The sequence below is a fragment of the Leucopleurus acutus genome, assembly GCF_964270905.1.
Source record: "Leucopleurus acutus genome assembly, chromosome: 10".
Taxonomy (NCBI): Eukaryota; Metazoa; Chordata; class Mammalia; order Artiodactyla; family Delphinidae; genus Leucopleurus; species Leucopleurus acutus.
In genome coordinates this window covers 67,927,107-67,954,999 of record NC_139153.1, presented here as the reverse complement: position 1 = coordinate 67,954,999, position 27,893 = coordinate 67,927,107, and the positions used below count along the sequence as shown (strand labels likewise).

Here is a 27,893-nt window from a genome sequence, read left to right as displayed (position 1 = left end):
CAGTAGGGGAGGCTGGAGCACTGACACAAGCACAGTCTGGGTTAGAGCCCTGCAGGACAGCGGGGAGGGGACCCTGGGTGGCTGAGAGACAGGGGAGCAGCATGAGGACCCCCCCAAAGAGGAGGTGGCAGGTGGAGCTGAAGAGAAAACCTTGGCAGCTTCCCAATTCAACTTGGCCGTGACTTTGTCAATGGCCAGCTCTCCACCAGCCTGGCCCCTGGCCTGGCCCGCGGCCTGCGGTTTTCCTCAGTAGAGCAGCGGTGGCAGCTTCCGAGAAGCCCCACCAAGACTTTCCTGTCAGAGCAACTCCAAGTTCCTCTTAAGGAAGGGGAAGTGGTGGAGTTTCTCCTAAGGGCTTTCAGTTTCTTTCTAAGAAGCCGGAGTGTCCCAACCCCAGGGCCCTGTGCAGAGCCAGGTGTTAAAAGGAGAGAGGTTCCACGTCGGGGGCTTTCCCACCTCAGTTCCACACGAAGCTCATTGTTGGGGCCCCGGGGTGGACATTGCAGAAGAGGAAACAAGACCTGTGTTTTGCAGGTCCTTTCCCATGCCCCCTCCTCTCTTCCTCCTCCAGGGACACACCCCCTGCACTCCCTCCCAGCCCCCACCAACAGGGCACGTGCACAAAATGCTGCCTGCCCTCCCTCAGGGACATCCCGGGTGGAAACTTATTTCCTCAACCCTCAAAGCCAACTTCTTCTGAGTCCTGCTTCCTCCGGGCTCTGCTGGGCAACTGAACATCTAACCTAAACCAAGAGCCAACAGGTGACATCAGCTTCTCGCTGACTCTGGGCCAGGAAATGTGCCCATTTTGGAGACCCAAAGCTTCTTGAGGACACAGTGTGGGAACCCCAAGAACCGAGAGCCCACCTTTTTAAGAAGACCTGGCTTGGCGGTAAAGCAAAAGTCCTGATGTGATTATAACAATAGCCGTCATTGAGGTTAAGCACTTACCGTGTGCCAGCATTTTACATTAATTTCCTCCTATAACCCAATCCCCCCGGCGATCGCATGACGAGGACACAATCATTATCCCTGAAGTCAAGCAACCTGTCCAACTCACACAGCCCACAAGCCCATTCTTCCCAGTAGACCTCTTCTCAGAAAGGCGGGGAAGAACGACTATCAGGCCTTCAAAGTAGCTGGCTGGGAAGGTGTGATCTCCAGTATCACCAAGAGTCTCAAAGTAAGCTCTGAGAGGTGAAGAGCAAGCGATCTAGTTAAAGCCTGCTTGCAGCACTGCCACGGCTGGGGTTCTCCCCAGTGCCTTACACACTCCTGTTGACTCTTCTATTTTCCTCCCACGGGCACTGTTTTAGGGTTTCTGCATTATGTCCACATGCGTTATGGGACAATGGGGGGATTCCCCCCCAAACCATGATGCTGTTCCGTTCAAAAACATTTGCCTAGAGGTCCACAGCTGTGTGACTCATGCTGCTGAGGTGGCAAGAAAACTCACAGCTGCAGGGTGGAGGGTGGGCAGTTTAGTAAATAAAAATACAGGACACCCAGTTAAATCTGAATTTCAGATCAACAGCAACATTTGGGATGCCCTGATACTAAAAAAAAAAAACCCAAAAAACAGCGTTGTTTATCTGAAATTCAAATTTAACTGGGCATCCTGTTTTGTACTTGGCAACCCAAGACGCTCAGCACCTGGGGCAAATCTCCAGCCTTCCCCAAGTTTCGGCGGGGAGCTGTCAAGAGTAAGAGGCAAGCAAAACTGGGAGAAAACCGCTCACCTGGGATGAAAACAAACCTAGGAGTTTGGTCAGAGAAAGATGGAAACACTGCTTCAAGGGTTCCTCCCGAGCAATCTCAAAATCTCACTCTCAACCCAGGGCAGAGTTCCGAGTGCAAATTCTGAAAAAATGCATGGTGTTCCTGAAGAAGACCTTCCTGCTCCTGGGTCTCAGTTCTCTCATCTCTGTCATGGGTAGGAGGTTTGGACTCTATGATGGCTAAGGACCTCCTAGCCCTTGGCTTTTCTGGCCTCATCGAAAATCTGCTAGAAGTAAGAGAAGATGGGAGGTAGCCAAGGAGGAGAGAAGGAAGAGACAGCTCTGCTTGAAAAAGTGCCACCCCTCCTACCCTACAGCACCCAAAGGGGACTGGGGCATTGTGACTGGACCCTGGTTACTTGGAGGGCTCCTCTGGGGTCAGGCCATCCGGCTTTTCAAACACCCATGGAAACACCTGAGCCACAGCTGGGATCATTGCTAGCTCCAAAATTAGAAAAGTATATTGTAAGGATGAAATGGCTAAATGGCTTCAAAATGTTAACTAGACGATTGTAACTCAGCTCCCATAGTTTATGTAACTTATATGTGCTGTGGCATGTGGGTCCATTTGAGTACATTTGAGGGATGTGGCCTCTGAGAATAAGATGCCCAGGGCTTTGAAGCCCCACAAAGAGCGGTCCCGTAGATGTGCAGACAGTGAATTCCTCCAGACCACCAACCATATTCCGCGGTCTGATGGCGGTGTGGAGGTGACTCTCTGGAGATAGAGATGAGGGAAGGGCGTGTCTGGGAGTCAGGGAAGGCCCCTCTAAGAGGATCCCAGGTGGTCCCTTGAGGGGGACTGGTGAGACCCGGCAGGGGCCTCAGGGCCAGTCTCCACATAGGGCTGCAGTCTTGACAGGGAACCAGAGCCCACATCACAAGGCAAGCCCTGGGTGCTTCTCAGGCTGATGGGTGCTGGGATTACTTCCCAACCTTCGCCTGCTATAAAGGCCAGGGAGGTTCACATGTAGGCTGCAGTGGTGGCACCTAAAGCACTGGGGGTGCCCAGGGCCCCCATGGTCACCATCAGCTCCATACCTCAGAGTCACCACCAGAAGGTAACAGTCTTTGCTGTGGACAATGCACATTTTCTCAATCTTGCATAAAAGTGTATCTTTAGGAAACTTGGTGAATTAGTTTGCTCAGGGGTGTTGGCAGAGTTAATTTTTTCTGAGGCCCCTCTTCTCCTCTTTGTCTTCATGTGGCCTTCCCCTGTGCCTAGGTCCTAATCTCCTCTTTTTTTTTTTTTTTTTTTTGCTGTACTTGGGCCTCTCACTGTTGTGGCCTCTCCTGTTGTGGGGCACAGGCTCCGGACACGCAGGCTCAGCGGCCATGGCTCACAGGCCCAGCCGCTCCGCGGCATGTGGGACCTTCCCGGACCGGGGCACGAACCCGTGTCCCCTGCATTGGCAGGCGGACGCTCAACCACTGTACCACCAGGGAAGCCCCCTAATCTCCTCTTTTTATAAGGACACAAGTCATATCAGATTAGGGCTCACCTGTTGACCTCATTTTACCTTAATTACCTCTTTAAAGACCCTATCTCCAAATACAGTCATATTCTGAGGTACTGGGGGATTAGAACTTCAACATATAAAATTAGGGGAGGACACAATTCAGCCAATAACACTTGGTGATTTTTAACCTAAAATTGGAGATGAAAACAGCATGCTGGTTTTGGAAATGCAGGTTGAAGACTGGTCTCAAGACCACTCCTCAGAGATGACCACCTTTCTCTAGACATTCTGGAACCTCCCCTGCCTACCAGTTTTGATCAGGGGGTAGTTTGGGGATGCAGCCTCTGTACGTGGCCCCCACTGGCCAGTGGGCTGGGAGGGGGTCAATATTGTGACCAAAATGCTGGGATGTAGAATAGGGTGGGCAGCTCTCTCTACCCAGTGATAAAGGTCTGGTAATCTTTGTGCTTGAAAAAATGTGGTCTTTAAAAACAAAGTTTCAACTTATCTACTGGGAGGTGCTATTTATAGGATCATTTATGAGTCTCTAAAAAAAGAGAGACAAACTTTCAGCATTTGTGTTTTTACAAAAGTAGTACATGTTTATCGTTGAAAGCACAGATGAAAAAGAGGAAAAAATTAATGATAATCAGTAATTGGACCTCCCAGAGATAATCACCATTAACATTTGGGTTTCTATATCTATCTGTATCTATCTATGTGTCTTAATCTCCATCTTCATCTACATTTATATAGTTGAATTTAAGTTAAAGACAAGATTAACCTTACCATTTTATAACTTCTTATCCATTACTATATCATGAGCACGTCACTGGGCATTGAGTTGTTTTCTATGATGCCACTTTCGATGGTGGCAGATACGCACCATAAGCTACTCAACAAATTTCCTACTGTTGAATAATTGGGTTGTTTTACCATTTTTATGATATTAAATGGAGCTGTGACAGCATCTTCATAGTTACATCTTTGCCATGATTATTTACTAAGGGTAAATTACTAGAGGTGAAATTTCTGAGCTAAAGAGAAAGCACTATTTAAAAATTTTAAACTTTATTTTTGAATAGATAGTATATTCACGAGGTTCAAAATTTAAAAGGCATCTCCCCACCTCTGTTGTGAAGTCAGCTAGTTCCCCTCCCCAGAGGCAACTGCTGTTACCAATGTCTTATTTTCTTCCCAGAGATATTTTATGTATGTACATAATATATACATGTACATAGTATGTGTGTATGTATATATACACACATATGAAATATATGCATATGTACATATATCTCTCTATATACATATATGTATATACATAATTTTTTTCACAAATGATAGTATCCTCTATATACTATTTTCTTTTTAAAAATAAATTTATTTATTTATTTATTTTTGGCTGTGTTGGGTCTTCATTGCTGTGTGCGGGCTTTCTCTAGTTGAAATGAGCGGGGGCTACTCTTCGTTGAGGTGCGTGGGCTTCTCATTGTTGTGGCTTCTCTTGTTGCGGAGCAGGGGCTCTAGGCACACAGGCTTCAGTAGTTGTGGCTTGCGGACTCTAGAGCTCAGGCTCAGTAGTTGTGGCGCACGAGCTTAGTTGCTCCATGGCATGCGGGATCTTCCCGGGTCAGAGCTCGAACCCGTGTCCCTTGCATTGGCAGGCAGATTCTTAACCACTGCGCCACCAGAGAAGCCCAAATTTTTTTATTTTTAATTTATTTTTAGACCGTATCACGCAGCTTGAGGGATCTTAGTTCCCTGACCAGGGATCGAACCTGTGCCCCCTGCAGTGGAAGCGCGGAGTCCTATCCACTGCACCGCCAGGGAATTCCCCTCTATATACTATTTTTACACTTTGCATTTATCACTTAAATCCTCTTGGAGGGCTGTTCATGTCAGTACATAAAGAACTTCCTCATTTTTCTTTAAGCAGCTGCATGGTACTTCACTATATGTATGTACTGTAATATACTTAAATAGTTCTCTGTTGATGGACGTAGAGGTTGTTTACTAATTATATATGACTATATAACAAATTACCCCAAAATATAATGACAAAACCCACCATAATTTATTTTCTCTTATGGTTTCTGTTGGTCAGAAATTTGAGAAGGGAACTTCCCTCTTGGTGCAGTGATTAAGAATCTGCCTGCCAATGCAGGGGACACGGGTTCGAGCCCTGGTCCTTGAAGATCCCACATGCCGCGGAGCAACTAAGCCCGTGCACCACTGCTGAGCCTGCGCTCTAGAGCCCGCAAGCCACAACTACTGAGCCCGTGCACCTAGAGCCTGTGCTCCGCAACAAGAGAAGCCACCGCAGTGAGAAGCCCACGCATCGCAGCGAAGAGTAGCCCCTGCTGGCCACAACTAGAGAAAGCCCGTGCACAGCAACAAAGACCCAACACAACCAAAAAAGAAAAAGAAAAAAAAAAAAGAAATTTGAGAAGGACCCAGCTGGGCAGTTCTCACTTGGGTCTGTCATGAGGCTACAGTCAGATGTTGGCTGAGGCCACAGTCATCTGAAGACTCAACTGGGGCTGGAGGATCATTTCTAAGGTTACTCACTCACATAGCTGGCGAGTTGGTGCTGTCTGTAGGCTGAGTGCCCCAGTCCTTTCCACATGGAGCTCTCCACAGAGCTGCCGGAACATCACTTCTGCCACATCTTATGGGTCGAAGCAAGTCACCAGGTCAACCCAGATTCAAGAGGAGGTGAAATTGGGAATTCCCTGGTGGGCCAGTGGTTAAGACTCGAGCTTCCACTGCAGGGGGCATGGGTTCAATCCCTGGTTGGGGAACTAAGATCCTGCAAGCCAAAAAAAAAAAGAGGAGGTGAAATAATTCCACCTTGTGGTAGTAGAAGCAGCAAAATCATGTTGCAAAGAGGCATGAACACAGGGGTGGGGGTAATTCTCTCCAGGGCCATTATTGTAACAATACTCCATAGGGATGGTGCACAAAGTTCCTACACTGGGTCAGCATGCCCCACACATGCACCCAGAGACCGATGAACTTTAGCCTCACTCTTGACAACAGCCTGGCGCCTCCCAGCTTGTTCCTAACTCCCTTCTCAGCTAGTCCAGCTCAGAAGCTCTGCCCATTGGCTCTGCCTCCGGTTTGGGGCCCTGTTTATGCCCTTTGGCCTTGCTGATGCATGTGAGGACTTTGATTCAGATTACCTGCCAGTCTTCCCGCTCTTGGGTGGCCCCTACTCTGCTTCCTGGAACTCACAGCCCCACCCCCTCAGCTGCCCTCTGGCAGGGCCTGGTCTGCCCTCCCCCTGGGAAAGTTCATACAACACCAGTGGATTCTTCTTGACCAATTTCTCAGGAAAACTTCCTAATACATCTGAAAGTACAATATATGTCTTTCCCCTTTTATTCACCCCAACCTAATAAGCTCCAGTAATTCAGACCTTTGAGAAATTCTACAATTTATGCTCCAAATTTTAGTCCCCCCCCGCTTTTTTCTTGGTCTGTCATACATGTCCTTTAGAACGCATGAGTTACTGAGAATATAAACCAATGACACTGTTATTTGATAAGAACTATAAAAGGAAAAGATAATACCAATAAGATAGAATCTCACACAACGGTTTATTGGGTGGGCCGAAAAGTTAACATGAATCACATTTTCCTAATTGAATCGTATTTTTTTTTTTTTTTTTTTTTTGCGGCACGCGGGCCTCTCGCTGCTGTGGCCTCTCCCGTTGCGGAGCACAGGCTCCGGACGCGCAGGCCCAGCGGCCATGGCCCACGGGCCCAGCCACTCCGCGGCACATGGGATCCTCCCAGACCGGGGCACGAACCCGCGCCCCCTGCATCGGCAGGCGGACTCCCAACCACTGCGCCACCAGGGAAGCCCTGAATCGTATTTTTTGATGTAGTAGCTTGCTGCCTAGGCACCCTCAGAAGGCCATAAGGCAGAGCACAGAATTATTTAGTAGTAAAATTTTAGATTTTTTTATAAACCAAATTTTTTGTAAGGAGAAGTCCTTTGGTAAAGATATTAATTTGCTAATTATTAAAATAATTCTAGTGTTTTAAGATGTATTGTTAAGTAAAAAACAACAACAACAAAAAACAAGGTGTACAACAATTGCACAGTCAAGTACCTTTAGGGTGAAAATGGGAGAATCTGTACAACATAACAAAACATAAAACATAATATGATATAATATGTGTGTGTGTCTATGTATCTCCTTTCTTTGGAAATATCTATAAGAAACCAGTAATATTGAGACTTCCCTGGCAGTCCAGTGGTTAAGGCTCCACGCTTCCACTGCAGGGGGTACGTGTTCGATCCCTGGTTGGGGAACTCAGATCCCACATGCCGCTAGGCCAAAAAAAAAAAAAAACTAGTAATATTGACTCTTAGGAGAAAAAAATCGGTGTCTGACAGCAGGGTGGGAGGAAGATTTGTCAGTTTATCCTTTGCTCCTTTTGAATTTTTGTACCAAAATAAATCAAAATTGTGGGAACAGGTATCACCTGGGAGGGGCATGAGGGAGTTCTCCAGGGTGCTGGAAATGTTCTGGGCCTTGGTCTGAGTGATGGTTAAGTGGGTGAATACATGTGAAAAGTTATCATTCCATATACTTAAAATCTATGCACTTTATTATAAGTTATACTTCCAAGAAAGTGGTGACTTTCAATGAAAAAATTAAATATATTAAAATAATTTTTTTATTTTGTTGGTTTTTGTTGTTTTTTGGGGGGGGGGGCGCCGTATGGCATGTGTGATCTTAGTTCCCCGACCAGGGATCAAACCTGTGCCCCCTACAGTTGAAACATGGAGTCTTAACCACTGGACCGCCAGGAAAGTCCCAAAAATAATTTTTCAAGAAGAAAAATAAAGTCAGACTAGGCGGGCTGCCAAAAAATAAAGTCAGACCTTGCCTTGCTCCACAAAAGTAAATGTGTTTCTGAAAAGTTTACTTAAAGTTTACTTAAGCCAGTTTCTATAAAGCGAAACATAATTTCCAGTTGGCTTCCATGATAATGTCTAAGAAGTGGTTGTGGACTTCATCCAGTGCTGGTCTTGATCTGAGCATTGGAACCCTGCTGGGGTGAACCCTCCTGCCCTCTGAGTCTGGGCTTGATGATAGTGAGAGAGGGGAAAGGTGATGAGTCTCCCTGAAAGGCCTGAGAAAGGGGAGCCCAGCAGAGAACAGAGGAAAAAAGTTATTTACGGAGCGCCTCTGTGTCTGGGCCCTGCACACACTGACATAACCAAGGCAGACAAAGAACCCTTCTGAAAGGCAAGAGAGAAAATAAAAATTGGAAAACAGAACCATATACATTAATCCACTCATATGCTCAGCATTTTAACATTTTCAAAGCCCTTTTACACCCATTAGTTCATTTGACCCCAAAACAATCCCATGAATGGACAGGGCACGTGTTGTTCATCCCATTTTATGAATGAGGAAGGAAGCTGAGGCACAGAGAGCGAAGTCACATGGAGGTAACAGAGTCAGAACTCAAACCCGTGTTTTAAAATTCTAAGTCCGATGTGATTATTGCCGCTTCCCAGAAAGGTCACAGAGCATCCGGGGTCAGTTCTGGCTTCCCCACTTACCAGAAGTGTGATTTGCGGTGAGTTGCTGAATCTCTCTCTGCCTCCCTATTCGCATCTGTACAATGGAGCTCGTTTGTAGATTAAATGCACTGATACACTGAAAGCACACAGTAAGTGTTCATTAAAAGTTAGCTCTTGAGGGCTTCCCTGGTGGCGCAGTGGTTGAGAGTCCGCCTGCCGATTCAGGGGACGTGGGTTCGTGCCCCGGTCCGGGAAGGTCCCACATGCCGCGGAGCGGCTGGGCCTGTGAGTCATGGCCGCTGAGCCTGCGCGTCCGGAGCCTGTGCTCCACAACGGGAGAGGCCACAACAGTGAGAGGCCCGTGTACCACAAAAAAAAAAAAAAAAAAAGGTTAGCTCTTGGGACTTCCCTGGCAGTCCAGTGGTTAAGACTCTGCGCTTCCAATGCAGGGGCCACGGGTTTGATCCCCGGTCAGGGAACTAAGATTCCACATGCTGTGGTGCGCTGCCAGAAAAAAAAAAAATTATCTCTTGTTTTTATTCGCAGAGGTAAAGAGAGACACAGTTAAAATGCCAAAGATGAGAAATGAGAATCATGGAGAGAAGAGGGTAAGGAGAAAAAATCAGAGGCAGAAATGGCTCCAGCACATCAGTGGCTCAGGGAGTTGGAACAAGAAGGATGTGACCAGGTAGAGGCCAGGGTCAGGCCAGGAGCACCAGTAGGAAGGTGCCCTCACCTCCACCTTGGCCTTTGACTTGCAGAAGCTCACTGTGTATAGGCCGAAGGCCAGCTAGCAACTGGCCCAGAATAGAGCCTGAAGCCAGGCAGAGGAGAGAAGAGATGGAAAAGGCACCTGGGTCACCTTGAGGGTTGCAAGCTCAAGACGTGGACAGGTGAGCAAGGTGGCTTCACTCAGTTACTTCAGGATGCCAGACTTCGTGGACAGTGTCGTGCTGGCAAGAAGTAACAATCAGACCTCTGTTGGGGGATGAGGGATAAGAGGGGGGCTGATTTGCCAAGTTCCATGGCAGGAACACTCCCACCATGGCCAATTTCAGGAAGAAGCAGGGCCCTGGGGTCCAGTCATGGGGCAGAGACAGGCAGCCGGAAGGAAAAGGCAAAGGTATGAGGCCACAGCCATTGTTAGGAGACCCTTGTCCTGGTCCCTGAGAGAGTCCACAGAAGTGCCATATGACCTTGCACACATCATTCGCACCTCTCTGACTTCCAGTCACCTCAATGGAAGAGAAATACTGCCTGCCATGTTGGTGGCCTGACAGCGCTACTGTGAATCCAGGCCAGAAGGTGTTTTTCGAGCACTTACTATGTGCTAAGTTCTGGGATACAGAGATGAATAAACGAGCTCTGAGAGGCAGCCAGGGCCCAGATCACAGAAAGCCTGGTGGATTGTAGGAGGGAGGCATCAGATGGACTTCTTACCGTGATGCCTGGGGAGGGTTGGGACCAGGACCCTGGATGGGAGTTTCAGATGGAAAAGAACTCCTGTGTCTGCTGTTTGGAGTACGACCACCAGGGGGTGAGTGTATGAGTGCAGGAGCCGGAGAGCAGCTCTTGCAATCAGTCACCTGAGAGAGGACATGGTGGCCTGGACCAGAGAGGTGGCTGTGTGAGAGGTGTGGGGTGCGAGGAGGCTCCATCTGGAATATATCCTGAAGGCAGAAGCAACTAGACTTGCTGCTGGAACAAATTATCCCAGGAATGTTGCTACATAAAGAGCGTAGCTAATAACAACTCCCAGCTGTTGAGCCCCTCCTGTGGGCCAGGAGCTTTCCCTGCATTATCTCCTTTGGTTTTCACACCAAGCATGCAAGGGGGCATTGCTCAATCTATTTACAATAAATAAATGGAGGCTCAGAGACACTGAGTGATGTGCCCAACGTCCCACAGCAAGCCCACCACAGAGTTGGGATTTGAGCCTTTTAGACTGTCATGGGTGCCCTCCCCATGATACCAGCTGCCCCTAGGATTTTGGAAGGATTAGGATACTGTCTGGCACATAATAGGGCCTTAAATGATTATGTTTGCAAAATATTTACTATTACAGGCCCTTATTTCATTACATCCATAAACTCCCGCCAGCTTTATTGAGGTATAATTGACAAATAAAAATTGTATAGATTAAAGATGTACAACATGATCTTTTTGATACATTCATAAGCTTAAAAAGTTGTAAGCACTACACACCCACCAGAATGGCTAAAATTTAAAACAAACAGGGACTTCCCTGTTGGTCCAGTGGCTGAGACTCCATGCTCCCAATGCAGGGGGCCCGGGTTTGATCCCTGGACAGGGAACTAGATCCTACACGCCACAACTAAGAGTGCACATGACTCAACTAAAGATCCCGCATGCCGCAACTAAGACCTGGGGCAGCCAATTAAATAAATAAATGTTTTAACAAACAAACAAAAACCCTGCCTGTGCCAAATGCTGGCAAAGATGTGCACAATGGGAAACTCTGATCGCTGATGATGGGAATACAAAATGGTACAGTCACCCTGGAAGACAGCTTGGCGGTTTCTGAGAGAGGTAATCATACACTTATCATATGACCCAGTGATCCAATTTTAGGTATTTACCTTAGAGAAATGAAAATGTATGACCACAAAAAAAACCTGAACATGAATGTTTATAGTTCATAGCAGCACTATTCATAATTGTCCCAAACCACAAATAACCCAAAGGTCCTTCAGCTGGTAAAGGGTAAGCAAACCACGGTATACCCACTTAAGGGATACTACTCAGCAATGGAAAGGAACAAAGTACTGGTCCACGAACAACGTGGACGAGTCTCAAATACATGAGGCTGAGTAAAAGGAGCCAGACCCAAAAGTCTCCGTACCGTATGATTCCAAATATATGACATTCTGGAAGAGACAAAACGATAGGTCGGAGAACAGAGCAGTGAGTGCCAGGGACCAGAGGGTGAGGGGAGAGGATGACTACAAAGGGGCAGCACAGGGAAACTTCTTGGGGTGATAGAGCTGTTCTATGTCTTGATTGTGGTAGTGGTTGCGTGACTGTACCTTTGGCCAGAACTCATAGAACTGTTTTGTAAATGGTGGATTCTACTGTATGTAAATTATACGTCAATAAATCCTAACTCATTTAGTGCCATAGTAAGGCCACTTCCCCCATTCCCCACTCAGACTAACCATTGCTAGGGAACCCCTGGGGACCTGAGCCAGGGTTCCCAAGCTCAAGAACTGGTCCTGCCCTTTCTGAAGGGACTGTTCATCAGAACCACTGGTGAGCTTTAAAATGCTCATGTTACAGCCCAGCCAAATGAGGGGTTCTGATTTAACGGCCTTGGGGTGCAGCCTGAGCATTGGGAGTCTTTCAAAAGCTTCCCAGGTGATTTAAATGACCTAGACACTGAGCTCCCTAAGAGCAGGGCCTATGATTTACTCCACTTTGTATTCCCAGATACTCCATAAATATGTGCATTGCAGTGCATAGAGGCAGACAGTACAGAGTGAAACGGTGAACGCCTGTAATAATCACATGTGGCCACCACTGCTCTGAGTGCTGGATCCCCTCCCCCGCAGTCCCCAGGAAGGTAGGACCATGGTTAACCCCCTTTGCCAGGTGAGGAAACCCCAGCCCAGAGTAATGAAGTCTCACCCAAGATAATATAGCCAGTAAGTGGCAGAGCTGTGTGGAGGCCTGGACCCACTAACCACTGGGGATACTGCCCCCCAGTGCTGGCTACGGGTGGACTTTGGAATAAGACGAGCCAGGGTTTGAGTCTGGGTTCATTACCTACAGCCTGGTTGACCATGGACAAGTTATTTAGCCTTGACTGGTTTTACCTTCCTCATCTGTATGTAAAATGTGGACAGTCGAACCGATGCCAAAAGGCTGTTACTGAATGAATGAGATGATGTGTGTCCAGTGCTGACTGCATAGTAAATACTCAATAATTCTAGCAATAATGAATGTAGGAAGAAATGAGTGAATGAATGAGTGAACGCCATTCCTGGAGCCCCAGGACCAGGAGGGAAGGCAGGGAGGGGCAAGGTCTTCCACTGACTCGGGGTCCACGAGGCCCTCCAGAGATGCCCCCACCCTGGCATCTGCCAGCCTTCCCTCCCCCCACCCCCAGCTCCCCTTCCAGGGTCAGGGCACGTGGGCACCAGAGCCACCAGACTGCTAGGGGAGCCTCCAGCCTTTTAGATGTAAGGAGCTTCAGGAGTGAAAATTTGAACCCCTTAGAGTCTTCCCTTCCTGATGTAGACCATGAGCCTGGGACAAACAGGGTCACTGTGTGAGCAAAGCCAGGGTGAGATGCAGCCAGGGAAGGGCAGAGACTCCCCCAGGCCACACGGGCCTCTTTGAACTCCCAGGAGAGAAGCCTTGAGGATGGCACCCTCTTGGCATCCATGGCTTTCTGGTGGGACCCTGAGTTCTGCCAGGTCCAGGCTCTGCTCTACCCTCTGGTCACTGCACGTTTCCACATCGTCACACTCATTCATGGAATAAGCACTCCATTCTGGCCAGTGCTTCCAGGTTGCGTTTCCCAGCGGCCGCTGGGGTACCCAGCCTCTCGGCTCTGGCACTGATGCCTAGTGATCCCACGTGGTGGCAGCTCAGGATCCCGGGAAGGAGGGCAGGGTGGGTGAGTTTTCCTTTGGTCCTTTTTTTTTTTTTTTTTTTTTTTTTTTGCGGTACACGGGCCTCTCACTGTTGTGGCCTCTTGTTACGGAGCACAGGCTCCGGACGCGCAGGCTCAGCAGCCATGGCTCACGGGCCCAGCCACCCCACGGCATGTGGGATCCTCCCGGACTGGGGCACGAACCCGTGTCCCCTGCATCGGCAGGCGGACTCTCAACCACTGAGCCACCAGGGAAGCCCCTGGTCCTTCTTTTATTGTTCCCTTAACACAGGAAAGGCACTTTTGTTCTTGTGATTATAGAATAATACCTCATATTGAAAAAACATTCAAATACCACAAGCATGTAAAGAAGAAAGCAAAACAGCCACTTGTAAAATGCGTCGTGTACCCCTTTAGTTGGTACAGATGTAAAGTGTCTTCATTCACAGCCCAGTGGGTTGGAATGCTACCTCTTCTACCCCATGTTATGTGACCACAAGCAAGTTTTACTCAACCATCGTTGCTTTGGTTTCCTCATCTGTAAAATGAGGATTTGGTATAGTGTCTACTTCTAATGCTATTATGAATTAAGTGCAATCATCTCCACCAAGGCCTTAATTCAGTGCTTGACACAGAGTGAGTGTTTTAAAATGTTAGCTCCTTCTGTAGTTATCGCCCACTTAACACCTCACAGGCGTCTTCCTAGGTGAGTTCATTAAGATTGAAGCCTTCTCATTGAACAGCGGCACGGTTCTCCACTGTGTGTACGCAGCAGTTTGCCACAGGTTCCCTCTCCGTGGGCGTGAGTTTATTTACTGAGTCTCCTTTGGATGGATATTTACATAGTTTCCAGTTTGGGGGACTAATGTAAATAATGTGCGTGAGTCTTGTCACACTGATTTGTCTCCTTGGGGTAAATTCTCAGAATTGTAACTGCAGGTCAAAGGGTTAGAATGTTGGGGTGTGTGCAGCTAGAATGTCAGGGTGCTAATGCCTGGAATTGGGGCATGTGCACAGTTCAAATGTTGGGGTGCACGGGGCTCGGTCCTTGGACCCCTTCCTTCTGTTTCACACACACGCTTTAAACCCCGTCTCTGGATGACAGCTCTCATGTATACAGCCCCAGCCTAGACCTGGTGCCTGAGCTCAGACACCTGACTACTGGCTGAGGCCGTGAGTGGGCACCTCAGCTATAACTCGTCCATGTGAGAGCTCCTGGTGTGTCGCTATCCCCCAAACTGCCCCTTCCATGGTCTCCTCATCTCAGTTAGCGGCAGCTGCACCCCACCACCTTGTTCTCAGGTCAGAGGCCTTAGAGTCACCTTTGGCTCCCTCTTTCTCTCCCACCACATTCATTGTATAGGGGAGTCTCCTCCACTCTACCTTCAAAATATACCCAGAATCCTAGCCCTTCTCACCACCTTCACTGCTCCAACCCTGATATAAGCCTCCTTCTCTCTCACTTGATGGTAGTGGCAGCCTCTCAACTGCTTCTACCTTCATTCCTTTCAATCCATTTCAACAAGCAGCAGGAGGGAGTCTGTTAAAACAAATCAGACTCCCCCCAAGACTCCCCATGTCATTTAGCCCTGCCTCTACTGACCCCCCACCCTTAGTTTAGTGATGATTTGATGTTTTCTCCTCTGATCTCCTTCCTGCCCACTCCACTTCAGCCACACTGACCTCCTCACTGTTCTTTGCATGTACCAGGCAAGCTCCCACCTCAGGACCTTTGCACTTGCTGTTCCCTCCACCTGGAATGCTCTTCTCCCAGATATCTGTGTGTTTCCCTCCCTTTCTTCTTTCCTTGATGTTGTTTTTCAAACATGTGTGTTTTTCACACACACATCCTATTCCCCCTCTGCTCCCTTTCTTGCTTTTTTTTCTTCCACTAGAGTGATGAACCATCCTGGTTTGCCTGGAACTGAGGGGTTTCTTGAGACTTAAGACTTTTACTTTTAAAACTAGTAAAGTCTGGATGGTTTGTCACTCTATTTGAGCACTCATCACATCTGATATGTTCTATCTTTTATGCATTTATTTTGTTGAATAAGAATATAAACTCCATGAAGGCAGAAATGTCTGTCTCCTTCACTGCTGTACCCCCAGTATAGGTACTGCACTTGGCTCAAAGAAGATGCTCAACAAATATTTGTTGAATTAAGGAATGAACTTATGGCCAGGTCAGGCTGGTCCCCAGAGAGATCATGCCAATTAGGTTTTCTTGGGCTTTAAAAAATACCCTACGGGGCTTCCCTGGTGGCGCAGTGGTTGAGAGTCCGCCTGCCGATGCAGGGGACGCGGGTTCGTGCCCCGGTCCGGGAAGATCCCACGTGCTGCGGAGCGGCTGGGCCCGTGAACCATGGCCGCTGAGCCTGCGCGTCCAGAGCCTGTGCTCCACAACGGGAGAGGCCACAACAGTGAGAGGCCCGCGTATTGCAAAAAAAAAAAAAAAAAACCTACGGAAGGGAGGTGGCCTCAGGTTGGGGGGTGGGGGTAGGCAAACTGCTGGGCCTAGAAGGGGACAAAGATCTATGACTGGTCTGTCTCACCTTCATCAGGGGCAGAGCAGCCCAGCAGCAGCTGGGCCTGATGGAAGTGGCTTCGGGTGTCAGGGCCCCGGCTGGGGTCCCTGGATGTGGCCTGCTGGTCATTGCCACCCCCTGGTGGTCTCTTATGAAAAAGCAGCCTCACCCACCAGCCAGAGATGCTCCTGCCCTCTCCTCCTGCTCCTACATTTCCCCTCCTGTCTTTCCCCATTTCCTTCCCTCTTTCCTCTCCTTTTCTGCTCAGCCAATTGCTCTGCTACCCGATGGACAGAGCCTTCACCTTAGTGCACTACGTTAAAACCTGGCTCTGGCATCCACCAGCTGTGTGACCTTGAGCCAATGACTAAACCTCTCTAAGACTCAGTGTCCTCATCTGGAAAATGGGGATTATAAGTCCTGAAGGTAAAACAAGATAATCCATGTAAAACACTTAGAACAGTGCCTGCCTCAGTAGGTGTCTGGTATTTGTTATTATTATTAATCTCATGCCTAGCACTTGGTAGTTTGCTTGCTTTGTTCTTCATCCGGATGACCTAGGCTGCGCATCAGGCTCCTATGGGTACTCCTGAAACATACCCATGCCTCCCTATTCCAGACCAGTCAAATCAGAAATCTTTGGTGATGGATCCAGGCCTTGTATTGCTTGAATTTTTAGTTTATTTTTATATTTATTTGTTGGTATCTTTTAAAGCTTCCCAGGTGATACATATGTGCAGCCAGCCTGTGAACCACATTGGTGACCAACAGTCCTGGGTTACCTGGGAATTTCTTAGTTTTAGCACTGAAAGTCCCATGTTCCAGGAATCCCCTCGGCCCTGGGCAAACTGGGATGCTTCGTCATCCCCTCCCCAAAGGAATGAACCCATGTGTTCTGAATCTCAAATCAGGACACACGCTCTGAACACAGATGACTGGAAATCAATTCTTTGAAAGCTCAGCTTGGGGTGGTGGGTCAGCTGAAGTGTCAGCCCGTGCGTGGCAGGAGCAGGGCTCTGAGGGGGAGAGGGCCCCGCTGTAGCTTAGTCAGACAGGTCCCTGTCGTTGGGCCCCCCGGGGCTCAAGCCGCTGGCCGCCCGCTCCATGGCCTTCACCCAGCGATCCTTCAGCTCCTCAGTTTCGGCCTTGAAGGTGTAGAGCTGGCCTGACTGTTGCAGCTGGAAGACCCGGGGGTCCGCCTGGGGCCCAGCGGTCACCTGGTAGCCCAGCAGGGGGATGGAGGTGTGGGCCCTCATGTCCTGGGAGGGGAGGGCAGAACTGTGGGCTGCTGTCCTCCCATTCAGCACCACTGCCTCAGACGGCTGTTTGGAAGGTACCAGGCACACACCTGCCTCTTGCCCCCCAAAAACCCATGTAGTGGGGTGGGGTGGCAGGAGGGCATTGAGGAAGAGGACTGGTCACCCCCTGAGGGCAAAGCAATCATGACCTGGAGTCTGGGCCCAGCTCTGAAAGCCACTAACCCTGTGACTTGAGGGAACCAGGTCCTCATTGAGCCTCATCTGACTTATGGGGCCAACAGTACTCACCCCCACTGCCACCCCTGACACACACACATACTGTGAGGAGGGGTGGGGCGTGGCATTACCTGGGGGGCAGCGTAGACATAGAGCACGAGGGGGTCATCCCGGGGGATCACGCACCAGCCCCGGGACCCGCTCTTGCCCCACTTGTCCCCGAAGAGCTGTAGGAAGCTGCACATTAGGCTCTGCTTGGACCCCGCCGCAGCTCCTTTCTGAAACCAGAGAGAGGGACTGTCAGGGAACAGAGCACCCACTACCTAACAGATGTCGGTCATTAGAAATCACTCTTTCTAAACCTTTCGGCAACGGTGCAAGGAGGTGTTATTTGTCCCTGAGGCTCAGAGAGGTCCCATCAGGGACTTGCAGTCACAGAGCTGGCCAGTGGCAGAGCTGCAGTCAAACCTCAGCCAGCCTGACCTCTGCGCAGGTGCTCGGAGGGCTTATCCCCTGAGAGCTGCCCCAGGGAACAGAACTGGAGCCTGAAAAGGGGCAGACCATCCCCTCTCTCTAGGAGCAAAAGCTGTGTGGTATGGTCTAGTGATTGGGGAGGGCATGGGCAGGGCCGGGGCCTAGAAGAATGAGGGAGGATTGGAAAGTGGGCAGATGTCAGTGGAAAGGAACCAACTTGAACCTGGGAGCTGAGTTCAGCTGGAATAGGCTGGGGTCTTCTCCCACCTCCCAAGGACAGTGGGATGTCAACCTGGCTTTAATGAGGGAGTGGCAGAGGGGCGGGGGTAACCAGTGTCTAGGCTGGGTGCCAGTGCCCCAGAGGTGCTGACCAGAAGTGAGAGTGCCTGGGGCTGGGGGCGGGGAGTGGCTCAGCCCCAAGGACAGCAGAGAACATCTGTGGTAGAGATCAGAGAGCTGGTTCCTAACTCGCTGTGTGACCTTGGTCACTTCTCTGGGCCTGGGTCTCCAACCAGCTGGTCCCTGAAGTCCCTTCCAATTACAATGGAGTCTCCAGGCTGCCTCTTCCCTGCAGTGGGACTCTGACCTGCAGCCTCAGTATCCCCATCTGTAAAATGGAATCAGCGGCACCAGCTCTTTTCACCTCCTGGGACTGCTAGGGCAGGGCATGGGGATATGAACAGGAGTGGTCCAGAGGGGCCGTGTGATTATCGGATGAGGATGCAGAGGAAAGGTGGAGAGCCTGGGCCCCAGCCTGGAGCCAAAAGTTGCTTCTATTTGGTGACAGGCGCAGCTCTGTTTTATTTGGCCAGGGTCGGGCTGGGGTGTGGGGGTGTTCCGTCGGGGGTGCTGTCTGTGGGCAGAGAGAGAAGGACGGGGAGTGTGACCATGGCAGGCTTGTTCCTCAGCACCGAGGACAGTGCCAGCACTTGGTGAGGCCGTGCACACATTTGCCTAGTAGAGGAAACCGGCCCTCACCTCCAGGATGCCACGCCTCTTGTCCTCCTTGTCCTCGGGGAGCACATTTCCGGTGAGGAACGTGTAGCAGTCTAAACAGACTCGGCTGGGCCTGTTGTCATCGTATTTGAGCTCAGCCCGGTAGTCGGAGCACCTGGCACACACCACCTGGGGGAGGACAGGCAGGAGGGGCTTGGGGGCTGAGGTGAGGCATGGAGGTCCCCGTTCGTGCCTTGGCTCAGGAGGTGGGGACGTGAGAGCAACCCGAGACCAGAGGAAGAAAAAGAAAGCTTCAGGAGAGGGATGGAGGCAGAGCTGGGCATCCCCTGCGCTGGCAGAGGCCCAGCCACCTGGAGGCTGCAGTGCAGGGGGAGAGGGTCCGCAGCTGGGGGCTTGAGGCCTGGCCCCCACTGCAGGAGCTCAACCTCTCTCCCTTCACGTTCCCCGTTGTGAGGGCAGCTACTGATCCCGGGGGCTTGACCTGTGCACACCCCTTGCATCTGATCACTTCTCTGAGCGCTCTCTCTCCCCTCTGTCATCTCACATGACTCCCAGCAACCCCACCAGGCGACCAGCCCTGGGACTTTTAACTCTCACCTGCAACGAGGGGACAGTGACTTGATGAAGGCCACAGAGCTCTCTGGCAGCAACTGGCCCTCCTCAAACAGAAGGTGTCTTTACGGTTCTACAGTTTAGCATTAAGAGTCATGCAGATTTTGCAGTCCACCCAATCCTAGAGTCAAATGTGTTCTGATACAAAAATGATGGGCTGGCTGTTTCTGCCAGGAAGACCCGCCATGTGGAGTCTGTGGAGTGGCGCCCGGCCCCCAGCCCACCACGGAGACGTCCCCAAGAAGGCCAGCACAGATCAGGCTGGGGAGATCGGGTGAAAGAGGCATGAGAAAACCTGGGGAGAAACACAGGCACTGCAGGATGTGACTTCCAGGAAGACTGGAGTGTCACAGTGAGTCCAGGATGTGGGATTGGAAATGGGGGCAAGCGATAGAGACTTGGACGAAGGGTTATTCATCAGGTAGCCGGTCTGTGTGCCCAGCACAGCACGTGGCCTGGGAGGGAGCCACAGGGGAAGGCCTGGGCTTGCCCCACCATCACCAGGATTCCTGTCTGGCAGGCGGGGAAGGAGAAACTGGGCACCCAACCACGAAAGGATGACTCACAGAGTACAAACGTTCACACGGGCAGGAGAAACCCCAGAATCGGGTGCCTCACACAGCCCCACACACAGGGCTTCAGCTACCTCGAGAATATTTTATTTTGTTTTTTATTGAGATTTAAAATTTTTAAATACAATTAGCAAGTATTTATTTTCTCCTCTCCTCTACCAACTTTTTATTTTGAAAAATTTCAAACCTGAAGACAAGTTGAAATAATACAGTGATACCCCCACCACCAAATTCACGAATTGTGAACATTTTTGCCACTTTTGATTTATCCCTCTCTCCCTTTCTCTCTCTCTTTCTCTTTCTCTCTCTCTCTCTACACACACACACACACACACACACACACACACACACATACATACATATATTTTTTCTGAACCATTTGAGTTTAAATTACAGTCATCATGTCACATCACCCTTAAATATGTAGCTGGTGTCTCCTAAGAACAAGGGCATTCTCCTCCCTATCTACGATGTCATGATCACACACAGGAAATTTAACATCGATACAATATTGTTACCTATATAGGCTTCATAATCAAATTTCCCCCAATGGTCCCAGTAATGACTTCTGTTTCTGTTTTTCCCATCCAGGATTCAATCAAGGATCATACATTTCATTTAGTTCTCAGAATATTTTATTTCTTTTTTGTACCTGGAAGGCAGGTACATGAGTGTTGTTATATTATTCTTTGTGCCTCTTTGTATTTCTTAACTATTTAAAATAATTTTTTAGAAACTACTTACAAAGTTACAAGCGTGAGTAGACTCAACTCTTGTTTACTGATGTGACTCACCGAAAATGGAAGCTAATCCCCAGATCCTTTCTATTTGGCTCTGATATGAAACTCACTTACACGAACATAGGTGTGTCCCAGTCCTAGAAATTTACTTTGTGTCCTGATTGCAGTTTAACACATTTGGGGACGCCTCGCTGACTGGCCCCAACCTGCCCAGCTGGTCTCCTCCTGTCCCCCGAGGTCATTAAAGACGGAGGTCATTAAAGGGCTTCTCTGTTTGCAGAGTAAATGGAGAGGGTTGTAATGTCAACAGAGAACAGCTCAAGTACAGCAAGTGCTTAAAAAGCAAAGCAAGATCTGCCTCTGATAACTGGGCCTGAGCTGACAAGAGGGAGGAGTAGTCCCTTCCTCAATCAGCTGGTGGCTGTTCCTCTGAGTGAGGCTGCCCAAGTGATTAAGGAGGGGGAAGGAAAGGGGGACAAGGAGAGGGAAGGGGGTGAACCTTCTTTTGTTGAGTCCTCACTACCACCCTGGAGGTAGGTGTTACTAATCCCCATTGTACAGGTGAGGAAGCTGAGGCTTGAACCTGGCGGGCAGAGTTAGCAGCAGAACCGAGCAGGTGCTGGGGTGCTGAGGGTTTGCCAAGAAGAGGAGGGGACAGTTAGCTGAGGTCGGTCAAGAAAAGAGGACGGTGAGGGGTGGGTGAGTAACAGGTGTGGGGCTGATGAGGTGGTGGATGAAAGGCCCGACAGGGGCTGAAGGATTTGGGTGCCCCCACCCAGGAACTGGAGACCATTTCCTGGTGCTGGGCCCTGGGGGTCTTGGGAAATGGTGGTGAGGAAGCAGATGAATGAACAGGGTCAGCTTTGGGGAGTGTCTTGAACAGGTCGCTTAACCTGTCTGAGCCTTGCGTCCTACCTGCAGAATGGGGCAAACAGCCGACCTGCTTCACACGTGGGCACCATGAGGCCCCAAAAACAGGTAACTCACACGCCTGGCATAGTTAGCGCCCAGCACTTCTGGCTGTACTGGTTGAAGCGGGCAGGGTTGGCAGGGATGGGAGGGCAGGGCCTGAGCTGGGAAGGCAGAGGCCGAGGTGGGTACTCACGTAGCCGCAGGCCCGGCAGTGGTGGCGGCGGCGCATCAGGGCGTTGAAGGGCTCCTGGCAGCGCATACACATGGTCACCATCTTGTCACGGACCCACTGCGGCGCCCGGAGGCCCAGCTCCTCGGACTGCAGCTGTGGGGTGGCAGGGTGGGTACTTCAGGACCCCCTGTACCCACCTGCTTGTGGCAGAGATTATGTGTGCCATGTTTCCCAGTGGCTTCCATGTGAAGCGGACTGGACGAATACAGACCACGTAAAGGGGAGGTCAGTTACTATGAGCCCTATTTTACAGGTGAGGAAGCTGAGCCCCAGAGAGGTCAAGGGACTCAGCAAAGACACCCAGCAGGCCAGAGTTCAGAGCTCAGATGTGAAATCAAGTCACAGATGCTCTCCATAACTACCACCCCACCTGCCTTCCACCTTCCCTTGGTCTCACATTTTTCAGGTACTTTCAAAACCCAAACCTGGGCATGCGCTCACTCCCTCTTGCGAGGACAACGGAATCACGACTAACTGCTGAACAATCATCCACAGGAAGACAACAGAACTCGCCAAAAAAGACACCCCACATCCAAAGACAAAGGAGAAGCCGCAATGAGACGGTAGGAGGGGCACAACCACAGTAAAATCAAATCCCATAACTGCCGGGTGGTGACTCACAGACTGGAGAACACGTATACCACAGAAGCCCACCCACTGGAGTGAAGGTTCTGAGCCCCATGTCAGGCTTCCCAACTTGGGGGTCCGGCCACAGGAGGAGGAATTCCTAGAGAATCAGACTTTGAAGGCTAGCGGGATTTGATTGCAGGACTTAGACAGGACAGGGGGAAACAGAGACTCCACTCTTGGAGGGCACACACCAAGTAGTGTGTGCATCGGGACCAAGGGGAAGGAGCAGTGACCCCATAGGAGACTGAACCAGACCTACCTGCTAGTGTTGGAGGGTCTCCTGCAGAGGCGGGGGTGGCTATGGCTCACTGTGGGGACAAGGACACTGGCAGCAGAAGTTCTGGGAAGAACTCCTTGGCATGAGCCCTCCCAGGGTCTGCCATTAGCCCCACCAAAGAGCTGGGTAGGGTCCAGTGTTGGGTTGCCTCAGGCCAAACAAGCAACAGGGAGGGAACCCAGCCCCACCCATCAGTAGACAAGTGAATTAAAGTTTTACTGAGCTCTGCCCACCAGAGCAATACCTAGCTCTACCCACCACCAGTCCCTCCCATCAGGAAGCTTGCACAAGCCTCTTAGATAGCTTCATCCACCAGAGGGCAGATAGCAGAAGCAAGAACTACAATCCTGCAGCCTGTGGAACGAAAACCACATTCACAGAAAGATAGACAAAATGAAAAGGCAGAGCGCTATGTACCAGATGAAGGAACAAGATAAAACCCAAGAAAAACAACTAAATGAAGTGCAGATAGGCAACCTTCCAGAAAAAGAATTCAGAATAATGATAGTGAAGATGATCCAGGACCTCAGAAAAAGAATGGAGGCAAAGATCGAGAAGGTGCAAGAAATGTTTAACAAAGACCTAGAAGAAAAAAAAAAAAAAAAAAGACCTAGAAGAATTAACAAACACCTAGAAGAATTAAAGAACAAACAAACAGAGATGAACAATACAATAACTGAAATGAAAAATACACTAGAAGGAATCAATAGCAGAATAACTGAGGCAGAAGAACGGATGAGTGACCTGGAAGACAGAATGGTGGAATTCACTGCTGCAGAACAAAATAAAGAGAAAAGAATGGAAAGAAATGAAGACAGCCTAAGAGATCACTGGGACAACATTAAACTCAACAACATTTGCATTATAGGGGTCCCAGAAGGAGAAGAGAGAGAGAAAGTTCCTGAGAAAATATTTGAAGAGATTATAGTCGAAAACTTCCCTAACATGGGAAAGGAAATAGCCACCCAAGTCCAGGAAGCACAGAGAGTCCCAGGCAGGAAAAACACAAGCAGAAACACGCCAAGATACATAGTAATCAAACTAACAAAAATTAAAGACAAAGAAAAATTACTGAAAGCAACAAGGGAAAAATGACAACATACAAGGGAACTCCCATAATGTTAATAGCTGATTTCTCAGCAGAAACTCTGCAAGCCAGAAGGGAGTGGCATGATATATTTAAAGTGATGAAAGGGAAGAACCTACAACCAAGATTACTCTACCTGGCAAGGATCTCATTCAGATTGAATGCAGAAATCAAAAGCTTTACAGACAAGCAAAAGCTAAGAGAATTCAGCATCACCAAACCAGTTCTACAACAAATGCTAAAGGAACTTCTCTAAGTGGGAAACACAAGAGAAGAAAAGGGCCTACAAAAACAAACCCAAAACAATTAAGAAAATGGTAATAGGAACATACATATCAATAATTACCTTAAACGTGAATGGATTAAATGCTCCAACCAAAAGACACAGGCTTGCTGAATGGATACAAAAACAAGACCTATATATATGCTGTCTACAAGAGACCCACTTCAGACCTAGGGACACATACAGACTGAAAGTGAGGGGATGGAAAAAGATATTCCATGCAAATGGAAATCAAAAGAAAACTGGAGTAGCAATACTCATATCAGATAAAATAGACTTTAAAATAAAGAATGTTGGGCTTCCCTGGTGGTGCGGTGGTTGAGAGTCCGTCTGTCGATGCAGGGGACACGGGTTCGTGCCCTGGTGTGGGAAGATCCCATGTGCCGCGGAGCGGCTGGGCCCGTGAGCCATGGCTGCTGAGCCTGCGCGTCCGGAGCCTGTGCTCCGCAATGGGAGAGGCCACAGCAGTGAGAGGCCTGCGTACCGCAAAATAAATAAATAAATAAAATAAAATAAAATAAAATAAAGAATGTTACAAGAGACAAGGAAGGATACTACATAATGATCAAGGGATCAATCCAAGAAGAAGCTAAAGCAATTATAAATATATATGCACCCAACATAGGAGCACCTCAATACATAAGGCAACTGCTAACAGCTATAAAAGAGGAAATCAACAGTAACACAGTAATAGTGGGGGACTTTAACACCTCACTTACACCAGTGGACAGATCATCCAAACAGAAAATTAATAAGGAAACACAAGCTTTAAATGACACAATAGACCAGATAGATTTAATTGATATTTATAGGACATTCCATTCAAAAACAGCAGATTACACTTTCTTCTCAAGTACACACAGAACATTCTCCAGGATAGATCACATCTTGGGTCACAAATCAAGCCTCGGTAAATTTAAGAAAATTGAAATCATATCAAGCATCTTTTTTGTCCACAACACTATGAGATTAGAAAACAGTTACAGGGAAAAGACACAAACACATGGAGGCTAAACAATACTTTATTAAATAACCAAGAGATCACTGAAGAAATCAAAGAGGAAATAAAAAAATACCTAGAGACATATTACAACGAAAACATGACAATCCAAAACCTATGCGATGCAGCAAAAGCAGTTCTAAGAGGGAAGTTTATAGCAATACAAGCCTACCTCAAGAAACAAGAAACATCTCAAATAAACAATCTAACCTTACACCTAAAGGAACTAGAAAAAGAACAAACAAAACCCAAAATTAGTCGAAGGAAAGAAATCATAATGATCAGAGCAGAAATAAATGAAATAGAAACAAAGAAAATAATAGCAAAGATCAATAAAACTAAAAGCTGGTTCTTTGAGAAGATGAACAAAATTGATAAACCTTTAGCCAGACTCATCAAGAAAAAGAGGGAGAGGACTCAAATCAATAAAATTAGAAATGAAAAAGGGGAAGTTACAACGGACAGCGCAGAAATACAAAAGCATCATAAGAGACTACTACAGGCAACTCTATGCCAATAAAATGGACAACCTGGAAGAAATGGACAAATTCTTAGAAAGGTATAACCTTCTAAGACCAAACCAGGAAGAAACAGAAAATATGAACAGGCCAATCACAAGTAATGAAATTGAAACTGTGATTAAAAGTCTTCCAACAGGGCTTCCCTGGTGGCGCAGTGGTTGAGAGTCCGCCTGCCGATGCAGAGGACGCGGGTTCGTGCCCCGGTCCGGGAGTATCCCACATGCCGCGGAGCGGCTGGGCCCGTGAGCCATGGCCGCTGAGCCTGCGCGTCTGGAGCCTGTGCTCCGCAACGGGAGAGGCCACAACAGTGAGAGGCCCGTGTATCGCCAAAAAAAAAAAAAAAAAAAAAAGTCTTCCAACAAACAAAAGTCCAGGACCAGATGGCTTCACAGGTGAATTCTGTCAAACATTTACAGAAGAGCTAACACCCATCCTTCTCAAACTCTTCCAAAATATTGCAGAGGAAGGAACACTCCCAAACTCATTCTATGAGGCCACCATCATGCTGATACCAAAACCAGACAAAGATACTACAAAAAAAGAAAATTACAGACCAATATCACTGATGAATATAGATGCAAAACTCCTCAACAAAATACTAGCAAACAGAATGCAACAACACATTAAAAGGATCATACACCATGATCAAGTGGGATTTATCCCAGGGATGCAAGGATTCTTCAATATATGCAAATCAGTCAATGTGATACACCATATTAACAAATTGAAGAAGAAAAACCATATGATCATCTCAATAGATGACAAAAATTTTTGTCATCTTTTGACAAAATTCAACACCCATTTATGATAAAACTTTTGACAAAATTCAACACCCATTTATGATAAAACTTCTCCAGAAAGTGGGCACAGAGGGAAACTACCTCAACATAATAAAGGCCATATATGACAAACCCAGAGCAAACATCATTCTCAATGGTGAAAAACTGAAAGCATTTCCTCTGAGATCAGGAACAAGACAAGGATGTCTACTCTCGCCACTATTATTCAACATAGTTTTGGAAGTCCTAGCCATGGCAATCAGAGAAGAAAAAGAAATAAAAGGAATACAAAGGCTTCTCTGGTGGCGCAGTGGTTGAGAGTCTGCCTGCCGATGCAGGCGACATGGGTTCGTGCCCTGGTCCGGGAAGATCCCACATGCCGTGGAGTGGCTGGGCCCGTGAGCCATGGCCACTGAGCCTGCGTGTCCAGAGCCTGTGCTCCGCAACGGGAGAGGCCACAACAGTGAGAGGCCCGCGTACAAAAAAAAAAAGAAAAAGGAATACAAATTGGAAAAGAAGTAAATCTGTCACTGTTTGCAGATGACATGATACTATACATAGAGAATCCTAAAGATGCCACCAGGAAACTACTAGAGCTAATCAATGAATCTAGTAAAGTTGCAGGATACAAAGTTAATGCACAGAAATCTCTTGCATTCCTATATACTAACAACGAAAGATCAGAAAGAGAAATTAAGGAAACAATCCCATTCACCATTGCAACAAAAGTAATAAAATACCTAGGAATAAACCTGTGTAAGGAGGTAAAAGACCTGTACTCAGAAAACTATAAGACACTGATGAAAGAAATCAAAGATGACACAAGCAGATGGAGAGATATACCATGTTCTTGGATTGCAAGAATCAATATTGTGAAAGTGACTATACTACCCAAAGCAATCTACAGATTCAATGCAATTCCTATCAAATTACCAGTGGCATTTTTTACAGAACTAGAACAAAAAAATCTTAAAATTTGTATGGAGACATAGAAGACCCCGAATAGCCAAAGCACTTTTGAGGGAAAAAAACGGAGCTGGAGGAATCAGACTCCCTGACTTCAGACTATACTACAAAGCTACAGTAATCAAGGCAATATGGTACTGGCACAAAAACAGAAATACAGATAAATGGAACAGGATAGAAAGCCCAGAGATCAACCCACACACCTATGGTCAACTAATCTATGACAAAGGAGGCAAGGATATACAATGGAGAAAAGACAGTCTGTTCAATAAGTGGTGCTGGGAAAACTGGACAGCTACATGTAAAAGAATGAAATTAGAACACTCCCTAACACCATACACAAAAATAGACTCAAAATGGATTAGAGACCTAAATGTAAGACTGGACACTATAAAACTCTTAGAGGAAAACATAGGAAGAACACTGTTTGACACAAATCACAGCAAGATCTTCT

General features: G+C 48.1%; 1 protein-coding gene across 1 annotated transcript in view; it reads right to left on the bottom strand.

Annotated features, from left to right (window-relative positions):
* Nucleotides 1–16,802: 16,802 nt before the first annotated feature.
* The window catches only part of FGD2 (FYVE, RhoGEF and PH domain containing 2), a 39,458-nt gene continuing 28,367 nt past the window's right edge, over nt 16,803–27,893 (bottom strand). Inside the window, exons 14-17 of the mRNA XM_082849031.1 lie at nt 21,858–21,989; nt 18,850–18,996; nt 17,529–17,675; nt 16,803–17,181 (exon numbers count right to left, since the gene is read on the bottom strand). Coding sequence (XP_082705157.1) covers nt 16,966–17,181; nt 17,529–17,675; nt 18,850–18,996; nt 21,858–21,989 — 642 coding nt within the window. The 3' untranslated portion in view covers nt 16,803–16,965. The remainder of the gene's footprint in view (nt 17,182–17,528; nt 17,676–18,849; nt 18,997–21,857; nt 21,990–27,893) is intronic.